The 22,302-nt window shown below is 45.7% G+C and overlaps 1 protein-coding gene across 2 annotated transcripts in view; it reads left to right on the forward strand.

Annotated features, from left to right (window-relative positions):
* Positions 1-470: 470 nt before the first annotated feature.
* Positions 471-22,302, forward strand: part of LRP8 (LDL receptor related protein 8) — a 190,549-nt gene continuing 168,717 nt past the window's right edge. For both annotated transcript variants that reach the window (XM_061344787.1, XM_061344788.1), the window contains exons 1-2: positions 471-644; positions 1,425-1,544. In XM_061344787.1, coding sequence (XP_061200771.1) covers positions 569-644; positions 1,425-1,544 — 196 coding nt within the window. In that variant the 5' untranslated portion in view covers positions 471-568. The remainder of the gene's footprint in view (positions 645-1,424; positions 1,545-22,302) is intronic.

The following is a 22,302-nucleotide window of genomic DNA, read 5'->3' on the forward strand; positions in this document are numbered from 1 at the left end:
CCCTCTCCAGGTTTCTTGTCGGCACCATTAGGCACTGGGAGCTGCTCTGAGCTCTCCCCGGGGCCATGTCTTCTCCAGACTGAACCACACAGCTCTGTCGCTATAGCTGAAGCAGCAAAGGGAAGCTCAGGACCCCGCGCACCTGATGGGAGCAGGGCAGGCCCATCTGCCCCAGCCGGAGCTCCCGCCTTACGCCCCGGGGCCGGGCCTGGCCCGCTCTCCTGGGGCCCCTTCGCCACCAGCCCGAGGGGCCATGGGGGATGTCTCCCAGCGCGGCGCGCCCGCAGGTGTTCCCGGCCGCCTCCTCTTCCTCTGCCTGGCCTGGCAGTGCCGAGCCCCGTGCGTGCTCCCCTCGCCGGCAGCGCCAAGCGGCGGCCGGGACCGAGCCGAGCCGAGCCCAGCCGAGCGGCGGCGCGCGGGGCCCGCCCAGCGGGGCGCGTCACGGCGCGGCGGCGCGCGGCGGGGCGGGGGGCGGCGCCGGCCGCGCAGTCGGCACGGGGCGGTGAGCGGCGCGCGGGCTGCGCGCACCCCGCACACGGCGCTGCCACCGAGGGAGCGAGCGAGCACCATGTGCCGGGCAGCGCTCAGCCGGCTGCTGCTCCTCCAGCTGCTCCTGCTGCTGATCAACGTGCACCAAGGCAAAGGTGGGTCCGGCGAGCCCCGGCGGCTTCGCCTCGGAGCTCCTGGGGAGGGGGTGAGCGTCCTGCCTTGCTCCAGCAGCCCCACAGCGCGGTGCGGTGCCCCACGGGAGGGCTGGGACCCGCGAGGGCCCAGGCACACTCGGGGCTTGCGACCTGCCGGGGCCGGGCACGCTCTTCATCGCGCGGAAGCAAGGCTGCCGCTGGTGACAGGAGCTGCCACCTTTAATCCCCTTCTGAGGAGATTTGTGCCTCGGCAGAGCAGCGCTGCACCGTGCGTCTGCAAAGCAGATTTGCTCCGTGTGTCTGTCCCCGTGTATCCCCCCCGCCCTCAACTTCACTTGGGTCAGTTCCCTTTTCCCGAGCCAGCGCCGGTGTCCGTTCCCCCCAGCGTCCCCAGGTATCTCTGCGTTCTGCCCCGGTACCGGACGCGCGGGAGATCCCAGCATCATTGTGCTTTATAATTTGTCTTTGTCTTTTGCATTTCGGGTTTAACCATCTTCTATTCCCAGGCTCCTTTTCCCCCGCCCTGCCTTTCAAACGATGCCGGGAAGCACGGGAATGGTCCCCGTTATCCCTGCACAAAGCATCTTAGGCATCACCGCTGGTCTCCCGCGGAGGCGCGTTTCTCTCAGCCCCGCACTGAGCCCTACCCCAGCCCCCACCCGAGCCCAGTGGCTCCCGGCCCACCTTATGCGCGGCCGGGACCGGGCGGCGAGGCTGCCCCGGGCTGCCTCGCCGCGGGAGCGCGCCCCGCTGACCCAGGCGCGGCCCCGTGTCTCGCAGGAGCCGTCAAGGAGTGCGAGGAGGACCAGTTCCAGTGCCGGAACGAGCGGTGCATCCCCGCCATCTGGAAATGCGACGAGGACGACGACTGCTCGGATAACAGCGACGAGGCGGATTGCCGTGAGTGTCCGTGCACCGCGCGGTGGGGCGGGGGACCGAGACCGGGAAGGGCGCGCTTCCTACCAGCGCTGCACCTCTGTTTTTATGAATGAATGAATGAATGAAGTCGCGCCGTGCCCGGCTCCGGCGCCGATTGGCTGCCGGGAGCAGCCGATCGGTGACGAGGCGCCGGGCCCGCCGCGGGGCACGCCCCGCCCCGCGGGTAGCGGCTCCTGGTTGCCGGCCGCGGGCACCGGGAGCTTCCGCCCTCTCCTCCGGCCACGCTTCTGGTCGGAACTGCGAAGGGAGCGGCGCGGTTTGTGTCCTGGGGAGCGGGGAGTGGTGAAGAACCCCGGGAGGGCCGTGCTCAGGGCCAGTGACAGGTGCTGCCGTGAACCGCTGCTTACTTACAGGCGTCCTACAGGGTGCGGGGTTGGCGTGAGCTTTGTGTTTAAATGTGTGCTTGCTGTGACGGTGCGAAGGGAGGTGGACAAGGAGCCCTGCTTGGCAGTGTCAGCCGTGTAACACTGACTGATTCCCTGGTAGTGTAGGGGAAGAGAGAGCAAGAGTTGTACTTCTGATCCTGAGCAGGTGGCAGTCCTGCCTTCCCCTGTACTGTGGGCCTGGTGTGTGGGAGTGGCACCCAGTAAACTGGGTAGTTTGTAGGGTTGTCATGTTACCTCTTGCTCACAGCTTCTGCTAGCCTAAGAGAATTTGCCTCAACTGCAGAGTGTGAGAAGCTGTAAAGGGAAATTATGGAGGCCTAAGTCTTAATGAGAAATTTCTTTGAGTTACAAATACTGTAGCAAGTACCACATATCTTGAATTATCTCTGTAGGATTACAGATGCTGAATGTGCATCAGGTTCTGATTTGTGGAATGAAGTCTTCAAAGTTCTTAGAGAGAAGGGATGTATCAAGAACGGTCACTGGTTATGTGTGTGACTATCCTGTTAACAGCTTCACCGGTAAATCTGTCTGTCTTCTCAGAGTGAAGTCTGAGTAGATCAGTGTAAGGAGAGCAGGGATTCCCCAACCTCTGGTTCGTGGGAAATGTCTCAATGTTATAACGTAAAGCATAACATCTATACCTGGTGCTTTTATACTCAGAGGTCTTGACAGGCTTTATATGTGCCTAAGTTTGTGATCTGGGAAGTTAGAAGGGTTACTTAATTCAGACACAGAAGTGGTTTATGCAGGAATTACACTGGCACTAGTTAGAAGCAAATTAGGTTTGGAACATTTCAAATTACAAAAGACTCGGCGAAACTGAGCTGAGAACTTGCTTGGACTTGTTCATAACTGGGCACGTTTCCTCAGAGTTTCCGAGTTTCCAGAGAGGCACTAATCTGAGGGGAGCACTGGCAACCTCTGAGCAGGCTGACAATGGTGTTCTTGAAGCTGCCTGTTTAAAAGTCCCTTTGGGACGTTGTACAAAGGCTTGGTGAGCTGCAGGTGACCTACGGGCTGTGCTTTGGGAGCTGCTGTTTCAGGGGTAGCATCTTGAGGAACAGATTCTTCATCTCCCTCTCCACCCTGAAGAGTAGGTTTGTGGCCTGCGCTCCTTACCTAGCAGCAGTGAATGGGTCTCACTGGGCTGCTTTTTATCTTTCCCTTTTCCTTGTGATCCACCCTCTAAGCATTGTGTCAGAGAGTGTAAAACAACATCCTGGTGAATATCAGCTTTGTGTGTATTGTGCTGTGTTAGACTGGTTAGATGATCTTATTTAGGTTTATTTCATAGGGGGTTGACAGTTGTTGGGTTTGGGCATATAATGCTAGATTGTGGTAGAGAGCTAACTTTTGAGATGTTAGGAAAAAGAATTTTTCGATGTGGAGACATCAGGAAAAGTTCTTCACTTTCATCTGAATTTGGCATTTATTATTCACTGGGGAGCATAGTACAGAAATCACTCCCGGACTCCTAATTTAGTTCATATATTTGTTGACTTTGCAGTTGTTTCTCCAGGCAGTCTGAAAGACTTAAACTGCATTTTTCACACATTTTTCTTGCTTACATTGTTCTGAACATAATTTTCTTTTAAAAATACATCCTGTCTGTCAGCATATGTGGTGTTCAGAGTTCTACTCACTGGGTGAAAGAATATGTTCCGTGTGTTCTTGTTTCTGACACCACCTTGGTTATCACTGCAGTAATAAACAGATACGTATTTAAAAACTATTTTATGAACATATGCAGTAGAAGAAACTGTTCTGGAAAACTCGGCTGGAGTGGTGATGGAGAGGGAAAAGAACATGCAAATAGCCTGCTGATAATGAATACTGATACGGGCCCTGATAAATCCTAGAATTACTTGCTAATACCTTTGTCCAGGGTTGATAGCATGTTTGTAATAGCTCACAGCTGCCTATGCTTATCCTCTCTTGCTGAAGAGACAGTATGGTCTTCATCCGTGTTAAGGATTGGTTTATGAAACAATCTTGGCCTGCATGGTCTGTATACACTGGAAGATTTTGTAACCAAGAGCCTCCAATATACTTCTGGAAGGAGGCAGTTTTTCTGGCAGTGCCCTGTGTGCTTCTCACTAGAAGCCTTCTTTATGCAAGACTGACATTTTTGGGTATATTTTGGCATTTTTGGTTTGTTTCCACCCCACCCCTGAATCTTTGCTGATATAATGTTGGCTGTTTTTAAAGGAGTTTTAGACTTGTAAGAGGAACATCGCAGTAGTTGTCCTCTATAATCCCCTTGGAATTTGCTTTCCATTCAGCAGTACTTTTCTATGGTGGCTGCTAGTTCAAGTTATCTGCCATAGGATGATGTTAATATGTTAATTGGCAAATACAGGAACTGAAGCATGAAAAAGTAATGATCTCAGCTCTTACTCAAACCAGATTTACTCAGTACTGGTTTATAAGGTGTATTGAATTTATCCTAGGTTGCTCAGTAACCTTCTTATATATTATGGAGCCAAATTCTTTCTTGGTGTGTAGCAGTCGACTTCAGAGGTTTTAGTTGTGAGAAATGAATGAAATAAAAGGAATCCAGTTGGGTTTTCTTCCAAGAATAAAAGGTGTGTAACACATTTCTTAGCTTTAACTGATGTTGTAGATGAAGGCAGACTTGACGAGCTCTCTGTGCACATGGTTCACTTGTGACAGCAGGTGGTAGAGAAATGGGATTTGTTGCTCACACTATTTGGATTATCATGCACTGGCTGTTTCTGTAAGATACTCACTGCAATACAGACTAGACTGTCTGTCACTGTGTTCAATTTAAAGTATCTTCACAATTTTAGCATACTCCAAGAAGCATCTTTAGAGTTGAAACTTCTTGCCTCTCCAAGGGCCTCCTCATTTGAGCAAGTATCAGTCCTGCATATGGTGCGTATTTCGCGTTGCATATTTCAATGTTAGCAAGTCCTTTTAATAATGCTGGTGTTAATAAAGTCAAGGAGCCACCAGAAAAAAATACATGATTCTTGCAGTATGAAGACAAAGTGCTGAGGATTTAGGGAAGAGCAGGAAAATAGGGACTGTAGAAAGTACCTTGCATTTTGAGCAAAGGTGGAAAAAAAAAGAACCAAATAGATGTAGGTAGCAAGTAAGTGTGAATAAAGTTACTGCCTTACAAGAAGTAAAAAGAAACAAATCCTGGTAGCAAAAGAACTGTAGCAAAGGAGGCTACTAGGGTGCTCATTTGTGTGAAGCAGGTGGCTCATGAAGCGTTAAAGAGAGGAGATGCTAATTGTGTGCATGGTGGAAGTAGGTAAAGCTGTACTCAGATTGCTTAAATATGAAGATGCCTTTTTCCTGTCTTGTTTTCAGAAAGCTACAGCATTTTATAGGAAATAAAAGAAAAACAAAAAAAGGAGTGGAGAAATTCCTTAAAATGTTCTTGTGTATCTACTAAAAGAGCACCCAAGAGAAAAATTGTGAAAGTTCCAGTGTTTGGGCTGCTGGGGAAATAAAAGTCTTAAGCTCTGGAATTAGGAATGTTGGGTAGCTATTACAGAGTTTAAATCTGTGTAAGACTATTGACTCTGCCCCATACAAAATTATTTGCTTGAGCCCAATCCAGTCTGTGTAGACCTGACAAGATGAAAACTCAGTCACAGTTTACAGCTTGAACACTTATGATCTGCACTGTATGTGATCCACAGAATGAGGAGAGGGCTCCAGGGTAATTCTGAACGTGATTTTTTAGATGTATTTTACTCCTTCCATATACAGGCAATGCCTGTACAGGGTGCCTTTTCCTCTCAGGAAACTGGGGAAAGTCAAGACTCAATTTTATAACCCATTTCAGAGAATGTTTGTAGATACCCAGTCATCGAGACATTTCCTTAACGGTATAGCAGCAGATTACAAAGCACCAAGGCTATTTTTATAGTGGGGAAAATGTCCATTTTCTGAAGCACAGTGTTTTGGCAAAAGATCACTCCTTGCTGAGATACTCAGGATGTGGGATGCTGGGTTTTATTCTGTCTCCCTCAGGATAGGTGGAGGCTGCAGGGCCAGGTCAGCCTCAGTGCCCACAAGCTGTGGGCCCAGGGTGCCTGCTGCTGTGTGACATGTTGCCCATGATGGAAGGTCCTCAGCTTCTTTGGTGGGGAAGTGGTTCTGGGGGACTTTTTGCCCAATTTTGCCAGTTTCTTCTTGGTTGCCACTGAAGCTAGCAGAAAGCAGGGAAGAGCTTGCGAACTGCAGCCGGATGCGAAGTGTTTGACACAAAACAAGAGACGGTTGTGTTTCATAGCATTTTATTTTCCTGCTGCAAACAGGGTTCACGTCATCTTAACCCATCCTGAAATGTGGCAAAGAGTATAGTTGCACAAAGCAACTGTAAGAAGCTTACCCAGTTTGCTGAAATGCAGCACCAGCTTCAAGGCCACTTCAGCTTTGTAATCCCTGCCTGCAGGGGGACACAGCCAAATGCAGAATGACTGCTTCTCTTTTTAAAGCTCCATTTTCTGTCTTTGTATTGGGATCCTTTCTCTGGTATTGCTTTCTGGTGTGTACTGTTCATAAGGATATGTCTTACTGGCCAGGCTTGCGGCTGCCTCAGCTATGAGGTGCAGGCTGCAGGAAGTTACTGTTTCAAAGAGTGTTCCTAGGTGTCCAGAATTCAGGATAAACACATGGCATCCACAAACTTCCCCCTGCCTCAGCCCTTGCCCTGCCTTGGGGCCACAGTATGTGACTGTATAGCTGAGGCACGCTTCCCTTACTATCTATCGGGAAGGATGCAGACTCCTGTTCTCACACTGGCTTTGTCCATGAAGAGTCTGCGGAGTTTGACTCCTGCTGCCTATGCAGAAGTCCAGGAGGTAGCCTAATATTTTCCTTGCTTTTCAGTACAGATTTCACTAGGGCTGGAATTTGGGAATAAAAATATATCAAAAGTCTATTTGAGAACTAAAATCTGGATGTGTGAAGGGTTAAAATATGGCCTGAGTGGCTTTGAAATCCAGGAGTGTAATGGTGTGCAGGTTTTGGGACATGGCACGGTGAGGCAGCAGGCAGTCAAATACATTCTATTACATATTTTTTGTCCTTCCTTACCTGTTGGTCCAATTTTTCTTCCTGTTCAGTGTTAAGCCAGTATTCTCTGTGCTGAATGATGGCTGCATATTACTCTGGAGATGCCTGTGTGTCGCCTGTGTGTCTTCAATATGTGCACATTGCCATGAGGAGAGTTTGGAGTTTCCTTTACACACACATGGTCAATATGCTCTTGATTATGTCAGTGAGAGTTTTAACTGGGTTGTGTGACCAGCTTTGCTCAGCCCAAAACTGGGAGCACTGGGAAGTGTGTTGCCGAGAGGCAGGACAATTGCTTGCCTGTGTGCCTGTTGCCTGCCTGTCCTGGCCTGTACCGTGTTCATGTGCAAGCATGGCTCAAAACCAGTTTACTGATCTCTTGTGTTCCACAGTGAATGTTATTTGCTTTTCCTTTTTTTTTCATTATATTCTCATTGTCTGCTCTGAGAAAAATAACCCAAACCCCCAAAATATGCAAGTTATCTTTCCTGTGCTGCAGCCTTTGTGTAGAAAACGGGGCATTATGTACATGTGGGAAACATAGCCTTCGCCACTTCCCCATTTCCTGGCATATTCACTTGAGGAATTCTGTTATCTTGAGATACAAACTACTTTCCAGGAGGTGGTGTTTTTCTATCGTTCCTGTTTATGGTTTGAGAGAGAGAATTGGAATGGGACTACTAAAAAGGCAGAAGAGGGAACCGGGATGCATGGGATAGCCACCGGGGGCATTATGGCTACGGAGGAAGGGGGACTGTATTTTATGGAGTGCTGCTGTGCTATAGGAAGAAAGCACATGGATTGCTGTAGATACAGGTACAGGAACAAGCTGTGATGTGAAAGACATTCCTGAGGTCAAGGAGAATGGGAAGATTGAAAATGATGAAGTTCAAGAGGGAGATTATGAAAGTGCAGTCAAACCTGACAGTGGCTTGGTTGGTTTGGCCAAGAGCTCAGAGCTCTCCTTCCAAAGCACAGAAACACATTCTACATTTTGGGCCAAAGGAGGCAAACTTCATCCAGAGCATCTTAATGTATAAAGAGATAAAAAAAGGTCAGTATAGACCAGTTCTGTTTTGTCTGCTGCAGCGTTACAGGCTCAGGATTAGCACAGGTTTGGAGTGTGATTTCTTACTGGCTCATCTTAGAGTGGAAGGTACTTGGGATAATTTAATATTAATCAGAAAATGTTTAGAGAAGAATTCAAATAACAAATTACAACTATGAGGCTGAAGGAACCAAGTGTAATATGCTGGTGAACACATTTATCTAGGCTTAAGAGATTGCCAGTGCTAGAAATAATGAGTTTTCTTGACTCCATTGTCCACCTGAAGGACCATTAAACGCTCTGTAAGGCCTGAAAATGTCTGACAATTATTGATTCTCTTAGCTGCTTCTAATAGAGCAGACATGCAGCTTTTGTTTCTGCGTGCTTTCTTAATGGCATCAGCTTTCTTAATTCACTGGCAAATGTATCATGTCCTTGGTGTGCTTCAGAGAGGGTGATGTTGTATGAGAGATGCATGTGTAGTAGACTTGGTTTGGTGTGAAGTTCTCCTCGTCCTTCTACTGTTGCTTTTCTGATGCCCTTTTCCTGTCTACAGCTTTCCCATTTACCTGCAGCTTTTCTGTGGTAATTTCAGAGATGCTCCCAACGCATGTTGAAGCTCAGCTCTTGCTTTTCTATGTCATTACAGGAAAGTGATGCAGCAGGGGGCTAGAGAACCTCTCCTGTGAAGATAGTCTGAGATAGTTGGGTTGTTCAGCCTTGAGAAGAGATGGCTCTGGACAGACCTTATCACAGTCTGCCAGTACCTAAAAGGGACAACAAGAAATCTGGAGAGGTACTTTTTACAAGGAAATGTAGTGACAGGACTATGGGGAATGGCTTTAACCTGCCAGAGGGGAGACTGAGCTGAGCTCTTAGGCAGAAGCTCTTCCCTGTGAGGGTGCTGAGACACTGGTACAGGGTGCCCAGAGGAGCTGTGGCTGCCGCATCCCTGGCAGTGTTCAAGGCCAGGTTGGACACAGGGGCTTGGAGCAACCTGCTCTAGTGGAAGGTGTCCCTGCCTGTGGCAGGTTGAATCTAGGTGGTCTTTAAGGTCCCTTCCAGGCCAAGCCATTCTGTGATTATCTGCCTTATAAAATGCCTTAAGATGTCAATTTTTTTCTTTCTTTCCTTTGCCCAGGAAAACAAATCAGTAAAGCTGAGTTTGAGTGATGGGGATGAAGATTTGTGTTGCCGCTTGTTTTCTTAAGCAATGGCATGTCCTTGGTAGCAAAGCAGACTGCCTGCTCCTGAGTGCTCTGCTTCCAGTGCAGACAGCTTCCAGTGCAGACAGTTCTAGCCAAAGGGAAGCCTACACTGTTTTGCGGTGCGTGTGTGGGAAGTGTTAAAAATGCTGAGTGTGTTTTTCCTAACTCTCTATTTCCTGTTAAAATTATTAATATTTAGATAGCCACAAGGGAGGGGAAGGGGCTAAAAGGCCCTGTGATAAAATTAATGCAGATTTTCTGCTCTGTGGAGGAATTCTGTCTGAAATACCACTAAGAGATAACAAATTGATTATACTTTAAAAGTTATAATAATGGTGTAAGCTAACTGAAAAATCAAACTAAACTCTTCCAAGGTGAAACATATTCAAAAGCTAGATTTTAACTTAAGAGAAGCCAGCAGATTTTTGAAGCAGGGATGCCAGCTCTGTCTCTGATGGTCTCTCAGGGTGAGGCAGACTCTGTGTCATGCCCTAGCAATGATGCTCTGGTAGACTGGGGTTCTGTCCTTGGCAAGGGCTGCGGCTGTTTCCCCAGAGCTGAGGCTGATCTGGCAGCCCTGTGCCTTGCTCCTCATGAAGAGGTGAATGAATATTGTTACAGCTCTTCTGCAGGTGGGAGCTGGCCTCAAGTGACTCAAGATTGTACAAGTAGTCAGCAGCAGAGCCAAGAAATGAGGTCTCCTACCTACCAGTGCAGTGCTCAATACACGCAACCATATTGTTTACTGCAGAGGTACCTGTTGGACTAATGGAAGTATTTCATTTGTTCCTCCAGGTTTCCTGGCTTTTCTTCAGTCTAAGCTAAGGCCTTACAGTCAATGCCAAAAGCAAGTGTTAGAAACCAGGAGAGAACGGGATTTAGAGTTGGCTCAGAGTAAGGCTAGTAGTAGCCCTTGGGCTGCAGCCATATAAAGTGAGCTTTATTGCTATTTTCTTTTCCTTAAGCATCCTGTTTCGGATACATCAATATTATTTTTGCATTATTAGTATTGATTAAATGCTTGAGAGCGTGTGTGGCACTGTACCAGGACCAGAGCAGTCAGGGACTCAGTTTCCATGGCAGCCAGAGCACAGTCCTGCACTTGCAGAACCAGAAGGACTCTTTTTGGTAACCGCTCTCTGTGCTGTGATTACTTTTTCTTTTTAAAGGTAGATATAATTTGAAGTCTAGTTCATCAGTGCTGCAGGATCTTGTCCATCCGGGGTGAGAGTTTTGCCTGCTGTAAGTTTCTTTATCTTCTCTGGAGTTCTAGCTTGGTTTCTGTAGTTTCTGTGGGGGTGATTTATTTTGCTTGCAAAACACTTAAAGAAGGGAGAAAAAGAGTATGTTTAGAACCCATTGAAATGGGTGGAAATTTCCTCTTGATTTTGGTTAAACTTGAAATGTTATGTTGCTGTAGCATTCTCTCCCTTTCTGAGTAGCCTATAGCATAGATTTATCACTTTATAAAAATAAGGGTTGAAGAAATGAGCGTGTACAACAGGCATTAAACTCTTAACTGTACTTTTACCTCCTTTAGGTAACTGCTCCGATTCCAGGTCTTAACTTTAGTTTCTGTTTTAACTGTCCTTGTTTCGACCCAAACTGCCTTCCTAGAGATGTAATGTGCAATACGATGTACATTGAGGTGGTATTTTGCTCCATTTCAAAGGGTGAATTAGAATTTTCTTTTGATCCCAAGTCTTTGTTCAGCTGCGCATTACCCAGTAGAGGTTTTCTGTCCATCTTTGCTTTCCATCTGTAAATTTAATACAGTTAATTTCTTTGGTGGCTTTTCAGGCTTTTTCTGGTCTAGAAAAACCTTACTCATCTGAGTACTCCTGATCTAGATGAGTAAGGTTCTAGGTATCCTTCCAGATGTGATGCATGGTTCTCCTATGATACTAGCTGCTTGGTTTGCTGATTTAGCAGTGATTGTATATTAGTAAATCTTGCTGGATTACTGGACCTATTCTGTCCAGATATGATGCCATTCTGTGTGATCCAGAGAGTAGTTAAGAGCATAAAAATCATCAATAGCAGGGGAAATGCACGGAGGATGTCAGATGTAAACTTACAACTGTTCCTGTAGACTTCTTGCCCTGAATCACAATTGAATCTATGCAGCTACTTATAAACAGTGAGAAATGCCCCAGTTTCTGTGATACCCAATGTCAGTGTTGACTGATATAGGCCAAGAAATACACCTCCAGTCCCTGTTAACCGAGTGGGTCTATTCTTGTTGGTGTAGCTGTGTTATGCTGATTACACATTTGTCATCCAGTGGCTGGTGAGCAGTTTAGCTTTCTATAAATCCTCACCATGTAAGGGAACTAAATATTCTCTTACGGATTTGAAAACTGATGCTTAGAGAAGTTACCCTTTGCCCAAGGCTGTAGAGTGATGCAACAACTCATTGTGAACGTGACTCATGAAGAATGTTCCCAATTTCTTGTTCTCTGCCATAGAGTTTGCAAAATCATGGGGTCATTTAGCTTGGAGAAGACCTTTAGGATCATTGAGTCCAACTATTAAATGCTCAGATAAATCCTAGTGTTGAGAGACTTCACTGTTTTGAAATGGAATCATAGAATAGTTAGGCTTGGAAAGGACCTTAAGATCATCCAGTTCCAACCCACCTGCCATGTTAGTGTTGGGTCAAGTACGTGAAATACCTCACATGCATCACTTCCTGTGATCAGAGACACAAAATACAGGTGTCTGGGGGGGAACATGGTATTTGTTTTGCTTTTCAACATGGACTTCTTTCTTCTTAGACCTCAGAGCAGCCTTCTGGTATCTGAAGGGGGCTTATAAGGGTGCTGGGGAGGGACTCTTCATTAGGGACTGTAGTGATAGGACAAGGGGTAATGGGTTAAAACTTAAACAGGGAAAGTTTAGATTAAATATAAGGAAGAAATTCTTTACTGTGAGGGTGGTGAGGCACTGGAATGGGTTGTCCGGGGAGGTTGTGAATGCTCCATCCCTGGCAGTGTTCAAGGCCAGGTTGGACAGAGCCTTGGGTGAGATGGTTTAGTGTGAGGTGTCCCCGCCCATGGCAGGGGGGGTGGAACTTGATGATCTTAAGGTCCTTTCCAACCCTAACTATTCTATGGTTGTATGATTCTTGTACATTCTAACATACCGTGAGGAATAACAGGGCACAGCCTGTGCACGGGGAGTCATCACTGTGCCCATTTTGAGACTGCACTTGACAGATGTTGTTCATTGCTAAAGAGGCTCTTTCCATTTCATGTGGAGACAATGTCTCTCCAGACCTCCCTTACCTTCACGCTCACACCTCGCTGTTATCTGAGCACTGGCTATTGAAGTAATTTATCACCAGTGCACCCTTGCCTTGATAAGCTGTAATTTATCCTTGTTCTGGCAAGAACCAAGATGACTGGGGAAGTTTAATTTGCTATTATTTGTTTTATTGCTACCTCTCTTTTCCTTCTTCCTCTCTTGCGTAAAGCAATAAAGATGCAATTTAGATTGCACAACTCTTAGGTTTGTGCAACAACATCCATTTCTGCTGGCTTGATAAGTAGGGCTTCAACTCTAACTTGGTGGCAATAACAGGTAGTGTTTAAATTAGCTGGGTACTACTGGGTGATCCCATTGGGCCTATAATATGCTTTTGAAGGGGCAGCCTATGTGGGCACAATTCTTTGGTGGATGATAAATAACAAGTTTCAGAGGGAAGCTTTGGAACAATCTCCCAGGATAACACTGGGGTGTTAAAATTGCAGGCTTTCCTTCAAGGAATTGCTCTTTGGTGGATGATTTCTGTTCCCCTTTACATAAGAGCTCTTTAGCACAGATTTCTGTCCTATTTTGTCTAAAATAATGTGTTCTGTATGTTTGCCCAAGGTGCCAGTGCGTGTTGATCCCTGAAGTGAAATGAGGATTAAGGAGCTGCCTTGACAGGTGCTGAAAAGAATCACATCCGTCCAGTTCGGGGCTGGAGGGCCTCTGATTGTGGCATGGCACTTCAAAGAGTGTGAGTGCAGAGCAGGGGAGAGATTGGGGTGCCTGCGGTAGAAATCCAGGCACCCTCCTCTAGAGGGGAATGATAAATAACATCGTTAATGTTTCTTCATGGTTGTGGATCAGCGTGTGCCTGAGTGATGTGGAGCCTTTCCCAAGCTTGCATGCTGCATCTCATTGCCTTGCTGGAATCATTTTCCTCAAGGAAACTCCATTTCAGCAGGAGTTTAGCCATTCATTCTCATGGCCCTGTTTCACAGAGTGCTTGTCCATGCACAAAGCCTTTGTTAACACCTCCTCTTGCTCAGGCATCGAAGGAGAATCTGCAAAGCTTGGCTGAGAGCAGTGGGCATTTCTTCACATTTGCTTATGCACACAATCATGTGAATGCTGCCAGCCTTATTTTGTGCAAATACTTGAAGAAAGGATTAACAGCTCCTGCACAGATGCTGTATTTCAGCTGGCTGGAATCTGCTAAGTTCACCCTTCCCACATCTGTTTAGTTCATTTCAAGTGTTTTTAAACTTGGAGACTGAAATCCAGGTGGAGGCTGCTGGGGTGACATTGCTGGAGAGGCTGGAGCTGACGTGGAGCGTCATGCCTGCCTACTGTTGACTCCAACTCAGTTCAGGGCAGTTGTGTACCACACTGTTGGGCATATGATTGGCAGAGGATAACCCAGAAGATGTGAGCTCACAGAACAAAAGCCATCACATGTCACTGAGCAGTTCTCATCCTCCAGCTTTTGAGGTCAGGACTGAGATATTCCGCACCATGAGAAATGGTGCATTCCTGCAGCAAGAGTCAGCTTTGTGCAGGGGTTTATAGGGTCCTGGGCTTACAGGGCTGTTGCCCTGGCAGCTTCATCTCTGCCTGCTCAGCACAGTGTAGGAGTGTTTCAAGAAAACTTGAAACCAAAATATCCTTTTAGAAGAGTGTTTTCTTTCCTCCCTTCTCGATACAAGCTGGATAGCTGTCAGTGGGTTGTCCATAATATAAAGGTTGAGCAGTGATCTTTGTTACTAACAGGTTTCTGTTCTGTACTGTGTTATGCAGGCTTCACTATCACATTACAGGGTTGAATTTACAGTGCAAAAAAAGATGCTTCTTTGGCAGTGAAAACCACAGAGGGGGAGGAAGGCAGCCAAGTGCGGGACCTGTTTAGCCCCCATGGGGGAGTGTGAGTTTGAATGTGGCATTAGGAACATATGCAATGGTTTAGGGCAGAATCTTGCTGTAGTGTTTCTCTCCCTGCTGTTTGTTTTTACTGAAGTCTTGTGGGATTAGTTTCCTGAGGGAAGGAACGAGCACAATGAGACCTAGAACAACAAACCAGAATTCCCTAATGCTTTGCTTTTAAAAACTAAGGCCATTTGCTGTGACTGTGGTACACCTGGAAGCTGGTGTCATCTCTCCTTGAGCTGTTTGGGAGTGAATTTCCTGTGGATGAGGCTTTTGGTGCATCAGCTTGACCTTTACATAGAAAAAGGCCATGTGTAAATGTCAATTTTTTGCAGTAATCAGTCGGGATCATCTGTTACTCTGTTGGTTGTTTTTTCCTCTGCTTTTATGATAGTAGGGATTTTTGCAGTGGTTTGATACACAAGGATGATGCAGGTTTCACTGTCTTATATTGGATAAATTCTCATGATGAGAAGAAGATTCATATCTGTTAGTGCTGTGTGTGTATGAGAGAGAGAATTGGGTATTAAATGGAAGATGGAGGATTTAATTTCATTCTGAAGGGTCAGAAATCAAATTATTAAGCAATGGGTATCTCAGGATTTGAGGAAGATCACTGTAGCATTTGGTGGGGTTTCCTTATTACTTTAATCTGTGGATAGCCCTGTTCCCTGCTGTTGAAATTTGATGAAAGAAAACCTCTTGTCTGCGTGAATACTCAGTCTGATCTTGTGCTGCAGAAGCCTCTGAGGAAATGCTGATCTGTTATTTCAGGTTGCTGACTAACAACTTGGCCCTGTAGCTTCATAGCGTGGCCTGACCTCACTCCTGCTGGCATAGCTCTGTGAGATTGATGTCTCCTAGCTGGAAAATCTGCTGCTGTGGGCCTAGAAAGGCTGAAAGGAGATAGGTTTGTGTGAGCTGTGAGGTTATGCTGAGAGAAGAGCCCTGGTTTACTTTGGTGTGCTTGTGGGGCTGTACCCACGTAGCTGTGCTGGCAAAGGCTCCTCTGGTTTACTCAGGGTCACCATCTCCCATCCAGGCAGAGTTTCACATCAGGTAGGTTTTATCTCCTGAGGTGAGCCTTGTGAGATAATGGTCAGGGGAGCAATGTTGTCAGGGGAATATGCTGGATAAACCATCGCATTTTAAGTGATGTTTCAAGGGGTCTTTTGTCCTCCACAGTTAAAAACAGTCACAGCTGACAATGAGGAACCTTTCCAAACTCAATCAATGGTTTCAGGCCTGTTTTCTGCAGCAGTTTTCACTCGGGTATTGCCCTGTTTTCTTTTAGCCTCTAGAAGTTCATGGAGCATCATTGTGGACCTACAGAAAATCACGGTCTGATCCTGGTCTGTAATCATCGAACCATAGAATAGTTAGGGTTGGAAAGGACCTTAAGATCATCAAGTTCCAACCCCCCTACCATGGGCAGGGACACCTCACAACAAACCATCTCACCCAAGGCTTTGTCCAACCTGGCCTTGAACACTGCCAGGGATGGAGCATTCACAACTTCCCTTGACAACCCATTCCAGTGCCTCACCACCCTAACAGGAAAGAATTTCCTCCTTATATCCTATCTAAACTTCCCCTGTTTAAGTTTTAACCCATTATCCCTTGTCCTATCACTACAGTCCCTAATGAAGAGTCCCTCCCCAGCACCCTTATAAGCCCCCTTCAGATACCAGAAGGCTGCTCTGAGATCTAAGAAGAAAGAAGTCCATGTTGAAAAGCAAATACCATGTTCCCCCCCAGACTAGATGATCTGAAGGTCCTTTCCAACCCTAACTGTTCTATGATTCCATCATTCTATGTTTGTTGGCTGCTTCTTCATCACAACCAAATTGGTTCCCACCCAGTTACGTGCAGAGTAGACTCGATGTGGGGGCAGCAGTTCCTGGGCTTGGAGCACTGTTTTATTCTAAGTGAGGGTTAACTCCTCTGTGATTCTATCTGGGAGAAGAAAGTAGTTTCATTCACTTCCTGATCTCGTGCATCCCCCAGCTACATCATTGTCTGAGGACTTGCCACAGGCAAGCCATGAAAATAGAAACCATCCATATTTTATTGACTATTTGTTCAGTCTGTATCCAGCACTTCTTTTGCCTGTGTTCTCCAGTGTCCTGCTTGAAAGGAAGATCAATCACAGGCTTATTTTAGTTTGTATTATCCCTAGTGAAAGAATGATCTTACTTTGAATTTGGACATTGTGAAATAGCCCCCTTAGCTGCTGGTAGGAGAACGCTGCTTAGTCAGCATTTACATCTTTTGTCTTCTGTGGAAGGGGCTGAACTCACTCCCAACAGCTTGTGTGTTGTTCCTACAGCTAAAGCAGGTTCTTTGTGTGCTGAAGTTGCAGCCTAATCTGTCACAGATTGGGATCCCTTGGGATGGACCCAAGGGAAATGAGCAGCATTTTTCAGTCCCACAGAGTGATGGGCAGGCTGTGCCTCTATCACCGCTTGGGTTGAGCATCCACAGTTGATGCTCCTTGTCCTGCCCAACAGTCTTCTTCCTGGTATGAATATGGCTTGGAAGGTCTCAGTATTATTGCTGTAACCCACTTCCTTGTGGAAAATCTTTGAAGTTCTTGTTCTGGTTTGGATATAGTACAATACATTCAACTGACAAAAAACCAAAACAGAAAAAGCCCAACCCTGAGCCATGTGGAGAGGCGTTTCCTCCTGCTACGCTGCAGGCTACTATGACTGCGGAGCAGAACTCTTGGTGAGTTCAAAGTGAGTTTATTGTTGCTGTGTGAGTATTTAGTGAGTCACTGTAAACCTCTCTAATTCTGTTACGTCAGTATTGTAACTTACATCCTGCTTTTTCAGTACCCATTTCTCAGCTAATATTAATAGGATTTTCCTGTAATATGTAGATACTAAGCCCCTTCCAGTGTATTAGAGTTTCAGTTTGACTGCAGAGAATGGCCAGGAAGAATTGCCAGATGTGTAGGCACTACATTTCTATCTCTGACATGCTTTTGTTTGTAAGTGTATGAACTTGATGGAGATTTGTTTTGACGAGCTTTTTCCAGCTTGGACTTTTGTTCAAACAGTATTATGGCTGGGTGAGTCAAATAAGCTGCCTTTGTGTTTGCCAGCATGCTCTCTCTCCTCCAGATGTGATTCACTTCTGCTGAATCTATTGTGTTGCAAAGTTCTTGTAGGGAGGCAGTTATAAAGTGAAATCGTGCTGCTCTTGCAAGGATCCTTGTTTATGAAGGCTTCATGAAGCCCCTCTGGGGTCAGCATTCAGGGCCTGTGTTCTTGGGGAACATGCTGGTGAGAGCCAGCCTTGCTGAAGGGTGATTCATGTGCTTTGGACAGTTATGTCCAGTTCCCCACTGGAAACGTGCCTCCCTGTGCACAGACCTTATAGCGTAAGCTTGCCTGACTGGGCTCAGAGACTGGAAGACTAAGGGTATCTATAGAAGAAATAAAGTGTCACCAGGGCTGAGAATGACCTCCCTGTGCAAGGTCTGGTGAGGGAGATGGATCTTAGCCATGCCTGAGCTTTGTGGTTTTCATGAACGCAGCTTGCGTGATGCCTGATGAGAAAATATGCCCAATGTGGACAACCTGTAAAGGGCAGAAAGAGGATGTGATGGGAAGGGCAGGCTGAAAGCTTGACAAAACACATCCCTGTTTCAACAGGCTCTATGGCAGGCTGTCCCTTCCTCACCCAAAGGAACTGTACACTTAACCTCAGATGTCATCAGAGGAAGTCCTCATCAGGAAATGAAGAGCTGTTTGTGCCCAGGTCTGTTTGTTAGTCTCATGTTGCTGGCAATAATTGTGATGGTGTGTTCTGTAGTGCATAGATCTAACCAGTTTTTGGGGAGTGAGTAACTCCAAGTGTCAGATGACACTTAGCTGGATCTCAGGTGTCATGCTGTGAAGGTGAGTGGCTTTCCCCCTCATGACCGAGTCTGAAGGGGTGACAACACAGTTACTAAAACTTGCCAAGCAGCAAACACACCACAGGGAAACAGGAGACCTCTGCACTGATTGATTGTTGCTATTTCCTGTAGAACTGGCTTTGCATACAGAAAACTATTGCTATCAATGCAGAGAACTGGAAGGGGGCAGCTGTGTGTCAGTGAGGTGTTTTTGTGTTGCAGTAAGTAGCATTAGGAAAACAAAAATGCTTACCTTACCCACCTGACTATTAGTGGGGCAGATAGGCCCCCAGAGTAATATTCAGGTTATTCAGTAAATGCCCTATTTTTAAAAATGAAAGCAAGAAATCTTATTATGGCCATTAAGAGGTGCAGGGTACTTAGCTCTATTAAAATGTGAGCTATTTATTCAGGCAGGGGCAGGGTCTTGGTGTAAAATACGTTTTATTTTATATTGGTGCCTTTCTAAGTTGTCATTGACAAGGTTTTTCAGCTCTGATTTTCCCAATTTACCTACTTGTGGGATGGGGAAATGGTTTGTCTCTATTTTTGCATAGTAGTGCAGTCGATATATGGTCAAAAGAGTGGAATAGGTGCTTGTTATTGCTATTGAGTTAAATGTGTGTGCTTGCAAACAAAATCAGCAAGTTGGCATTTGGTCAAGAGAAGCAGCTTTCAACTTTAGGGGGACGGACTTCTGAATCCGGTAAGAATATTGAATGCAACCCAGATGGCATCCTGGAGGGAAGTTTTGTGGCATCAATTAGCTTTTAGGTGACCATGCTTCCAGCCAACTGTGAGTTACTTGGCAGCTTGCCACCTGACTGCTAGCGAAAATCCAAGAGCAATGAGTTGAAATAGAGTTCCTGAGAGACAAAGATGTCTTCACTTGGAGCAATAGATTTGTGGGTACTGCTTCCTAAGTGATTTAAGCTGTCTGCTCTTACAGCCACATATCTCAGCCTCATTTATATACATTTCTTTGTATAAATAAACCATTTCAAACTTCTCTCAAATTTCATGTCATTTGTTCTCAGTAAGGAATCTGCAAATAAAAGGGTCACCACTAGCTGGACCAGTGCCCTTGTAGCTATTAAAATGTGAGCTCAATTTAACATTTCCTTCTGGAAATGAAGTTCTTATCTAAGAGTTTTAGGACTAGGGTATTTCTACTGTAGGTTAAGACTAAATGAAGTTGTCACACTCTGGACTCAAAAGGAGCTGCCAAATCCCTGAAGAACTGGCTGCATTGTAGCATGGTTTCATATCATCCCACTTATAACTGAGTTGAAAGAGCGGTGAGAGTAAACACCCATTATGGACAGCTGTGGGAATGTGACTTACCTGATACTGGAATGACCTGGAATTGTTTAATTTACACAATGAGCATCAGCTTACAGAAATACTTCTTTCTGGAGTTCCTGTTTTGTTTTGGTTATTGAAAGTCCATTTTAAAGGGACTTAAAATGATCTCTGTGTCTCAGGTGCTAACATTTCAGATGGCTTTTGCATCTGTGCAGCAAGGGATAATGAGGTTTGTAGAGCAGATGTGCTGGAAGCCTGCACTGCAGTGTGTCTGGCTGTTTCTGGCTACAGAGATTTACTCCTGGGTGCACTTGTTCTCTTTTTATGTAGGAGAACAGCAAATTCCCAAACAGTCTTTTCTATCCAGTAAGGACTTCAAGATCTCAGATTTAATCATAAGTGCTTCACTAAGAGCTTTAGAAAGGAACAGTTTTGCTCTCAAGATCTTATTTCAGCTGCTCATTACTGAGTTTTTACTCTACACTGAAATGTGGCTTTTCAAAATGAGCAGAGGTGTTTGCAATGAAGCAATGATGGTGAGATTTCCCACTCCATTCTCCTGAGGCATAACAATTAAAAAAGAAGAAAAGCCCCCAAGGAAAGTGGAATTCTACCATTATCCCAGAATTGCCTTCTGCTGTGTACTACCCTGTGTGCACTGCCTGTTGGAGGAAGAAATGGGGTTTTGGAGATAGCCAGATAGGAACAAGGGTATGAATTATGAATATGGTTGTATGTTAAGAGTGACTTAAGACTCTCTTTATAAAACACAAAGTGTTCTTAAATAAAACACAAAATGTTTGAGCAGCCTGGTCCAGGGGAAGGTGCCCCTGCCCATGGCAGAGGGTTGGAACAGGATGAGCTTTAAGGTCCCTTCCAACCTAAGCCATTCTGTGGTTCTATGAGTCTTCATGGCACTTTTTGGGCTGGAGATGGGGTTTTGCTTGGTTTTATAACATCATGCAAGGTGCTGTGCTGCTCCCAATGTAGCTGCTATTTAAAAAACAGTGGTTTGCTTTTGAAAAGCATTAAATGCCAAAAGGTATTCAATGGAGGTAGCCTTTTTGATTAGGAAGTCACATCTGACTTTTTACTGAACAGATAATGTTACATGCAGATGTGCTTGCCCTCATTTAGTCAGGTATAGATGTTTTTCACAAGGGCACCTGATCTTCTGCCTTTCAGAGGTCACCAATTTGCTTTAACACCAGAGGGGTCAGGTCTCTATCAGGAGTAACTTTGCTAGGTCATGGCTTCTGGCATTAGTCCAGTACAGCACACACATTTGTTTTTACAGCTTCAAAAAGATGTGGTTTGAGAAACAACAATAGCTTCAAAGAAGGACCTGGAAACACAGCACTAAAATAAGAAAAGCTTTCAAAGCTTCACAGGATGGCATGTATGGGGGAAAATACTACACATTCAGAGCAATACAGGGGAAGATTTTGGGTGGGGGTGTGTAAGCTTTCAGTTGAGAATCAGAAACAGACACTAGTTTCTTGTTTCCATCTTACTGAGTTGGGATCAGTTACGTTGCAATTCTGAGCAAACTCATCTCCAGTTTGAAGTCAGTGGAAATTGCAGGGGTTTCCTCAATGTGGTTCTTGTGTTTCATTGTGCCTACTGAAGGGGGAAACAAGGGCAAGTAATCTCAGGCCTTTTACAAGGAAAGCCAAACCAGAACGTTATTTTTAGATCTGATTATTTTAAAATGCCTGCTCAAAGAGCTTTCTCTCCTCTGCTTTGCATAAGAATGAACCTGGCAATCAGATCCTTATGTAAATAAAACCTGCAGCTCACTCAATCAATATTGTGTTCTGCTTTGGGCACGTATAAAATGAAACACAGAGGAGCTGATTTTGCATTGAGACACCTGGAATCTCTGCAAAGTCCTGGTCAGAGAATTTTCTCCTTTCTCCAGAGCTCTCATTGTCACGGCACTCGTCTGTTCTGAGACTCTCATTTTCATACCGCTTTTGGCAGAATCATGTTTGAGAGCTGCACGTTTCTCCTCTTTAAATACCACAGCAATTAGGAAGACATCCTGACAGCTGAGTCATCTGAGTGACTTTCCTCTCATCCTCAACACAGGATGAATCCTCCTTCTGCCTGATGCACAGGGACATTCGATTCCTTCCTCTTAATTACTTCCAGTAGTTTATGCAGTGATCTAGCAGCTACTGTGCGGGAGAGAGGAAGCAATAAATATGGCAGAGGGTTGCTATGCATATCCAATTTCTGTTGCTGGCAAAGTTTGGAGTTTGCTTCACTTTTCCCTTGAATCATTCCAAAGAATCCCTCCCCAGTGTTCTAATATCTTGTCAGGGCTGTGCTCCAAGGATACTGGATGAACTGTCAAAACCCAAAGTGCTACAGCGCTTCCCGTATGCAACAACAGCTGCTACAAGGAGGAGAGGGAGCAGTGCACTCTTCCCTTCTGCTAGCAACAGCAGGAAGGTCTTGTAAGGGGCACTGTAATATTTTAGTACCTGCTGAGGCAGTTTATTTTCTTCTTATCTCTGAGGCAGAAAAGCCTCACCAAGCTGGAAGGCACTTACGTTTTGGAAACTCAGCTGCTGATCATGAGCATGGAGAGCTGAACTTTAAATCTGATGCAGCCAAAGGTGTGTGAGAC

Source organism: Neopsephotus bourkii, unplaced genomic scaffold, assembly GCF_033783945.1.
Source record: "Neopsephotus bourkii isolate Nb327-2 ecotype Australia unplaced genomic scaffold, CSIRO-AGI_Nbou_v1 NB_234, whole genome shotgun sequence".
Classification (NCBI taxonomy): Eukaryota; Metazoa; Chordata; class Aves; order Psittaciformes; family Psittacidae; genus Neopsephotus; species Neopsephotus bourkii.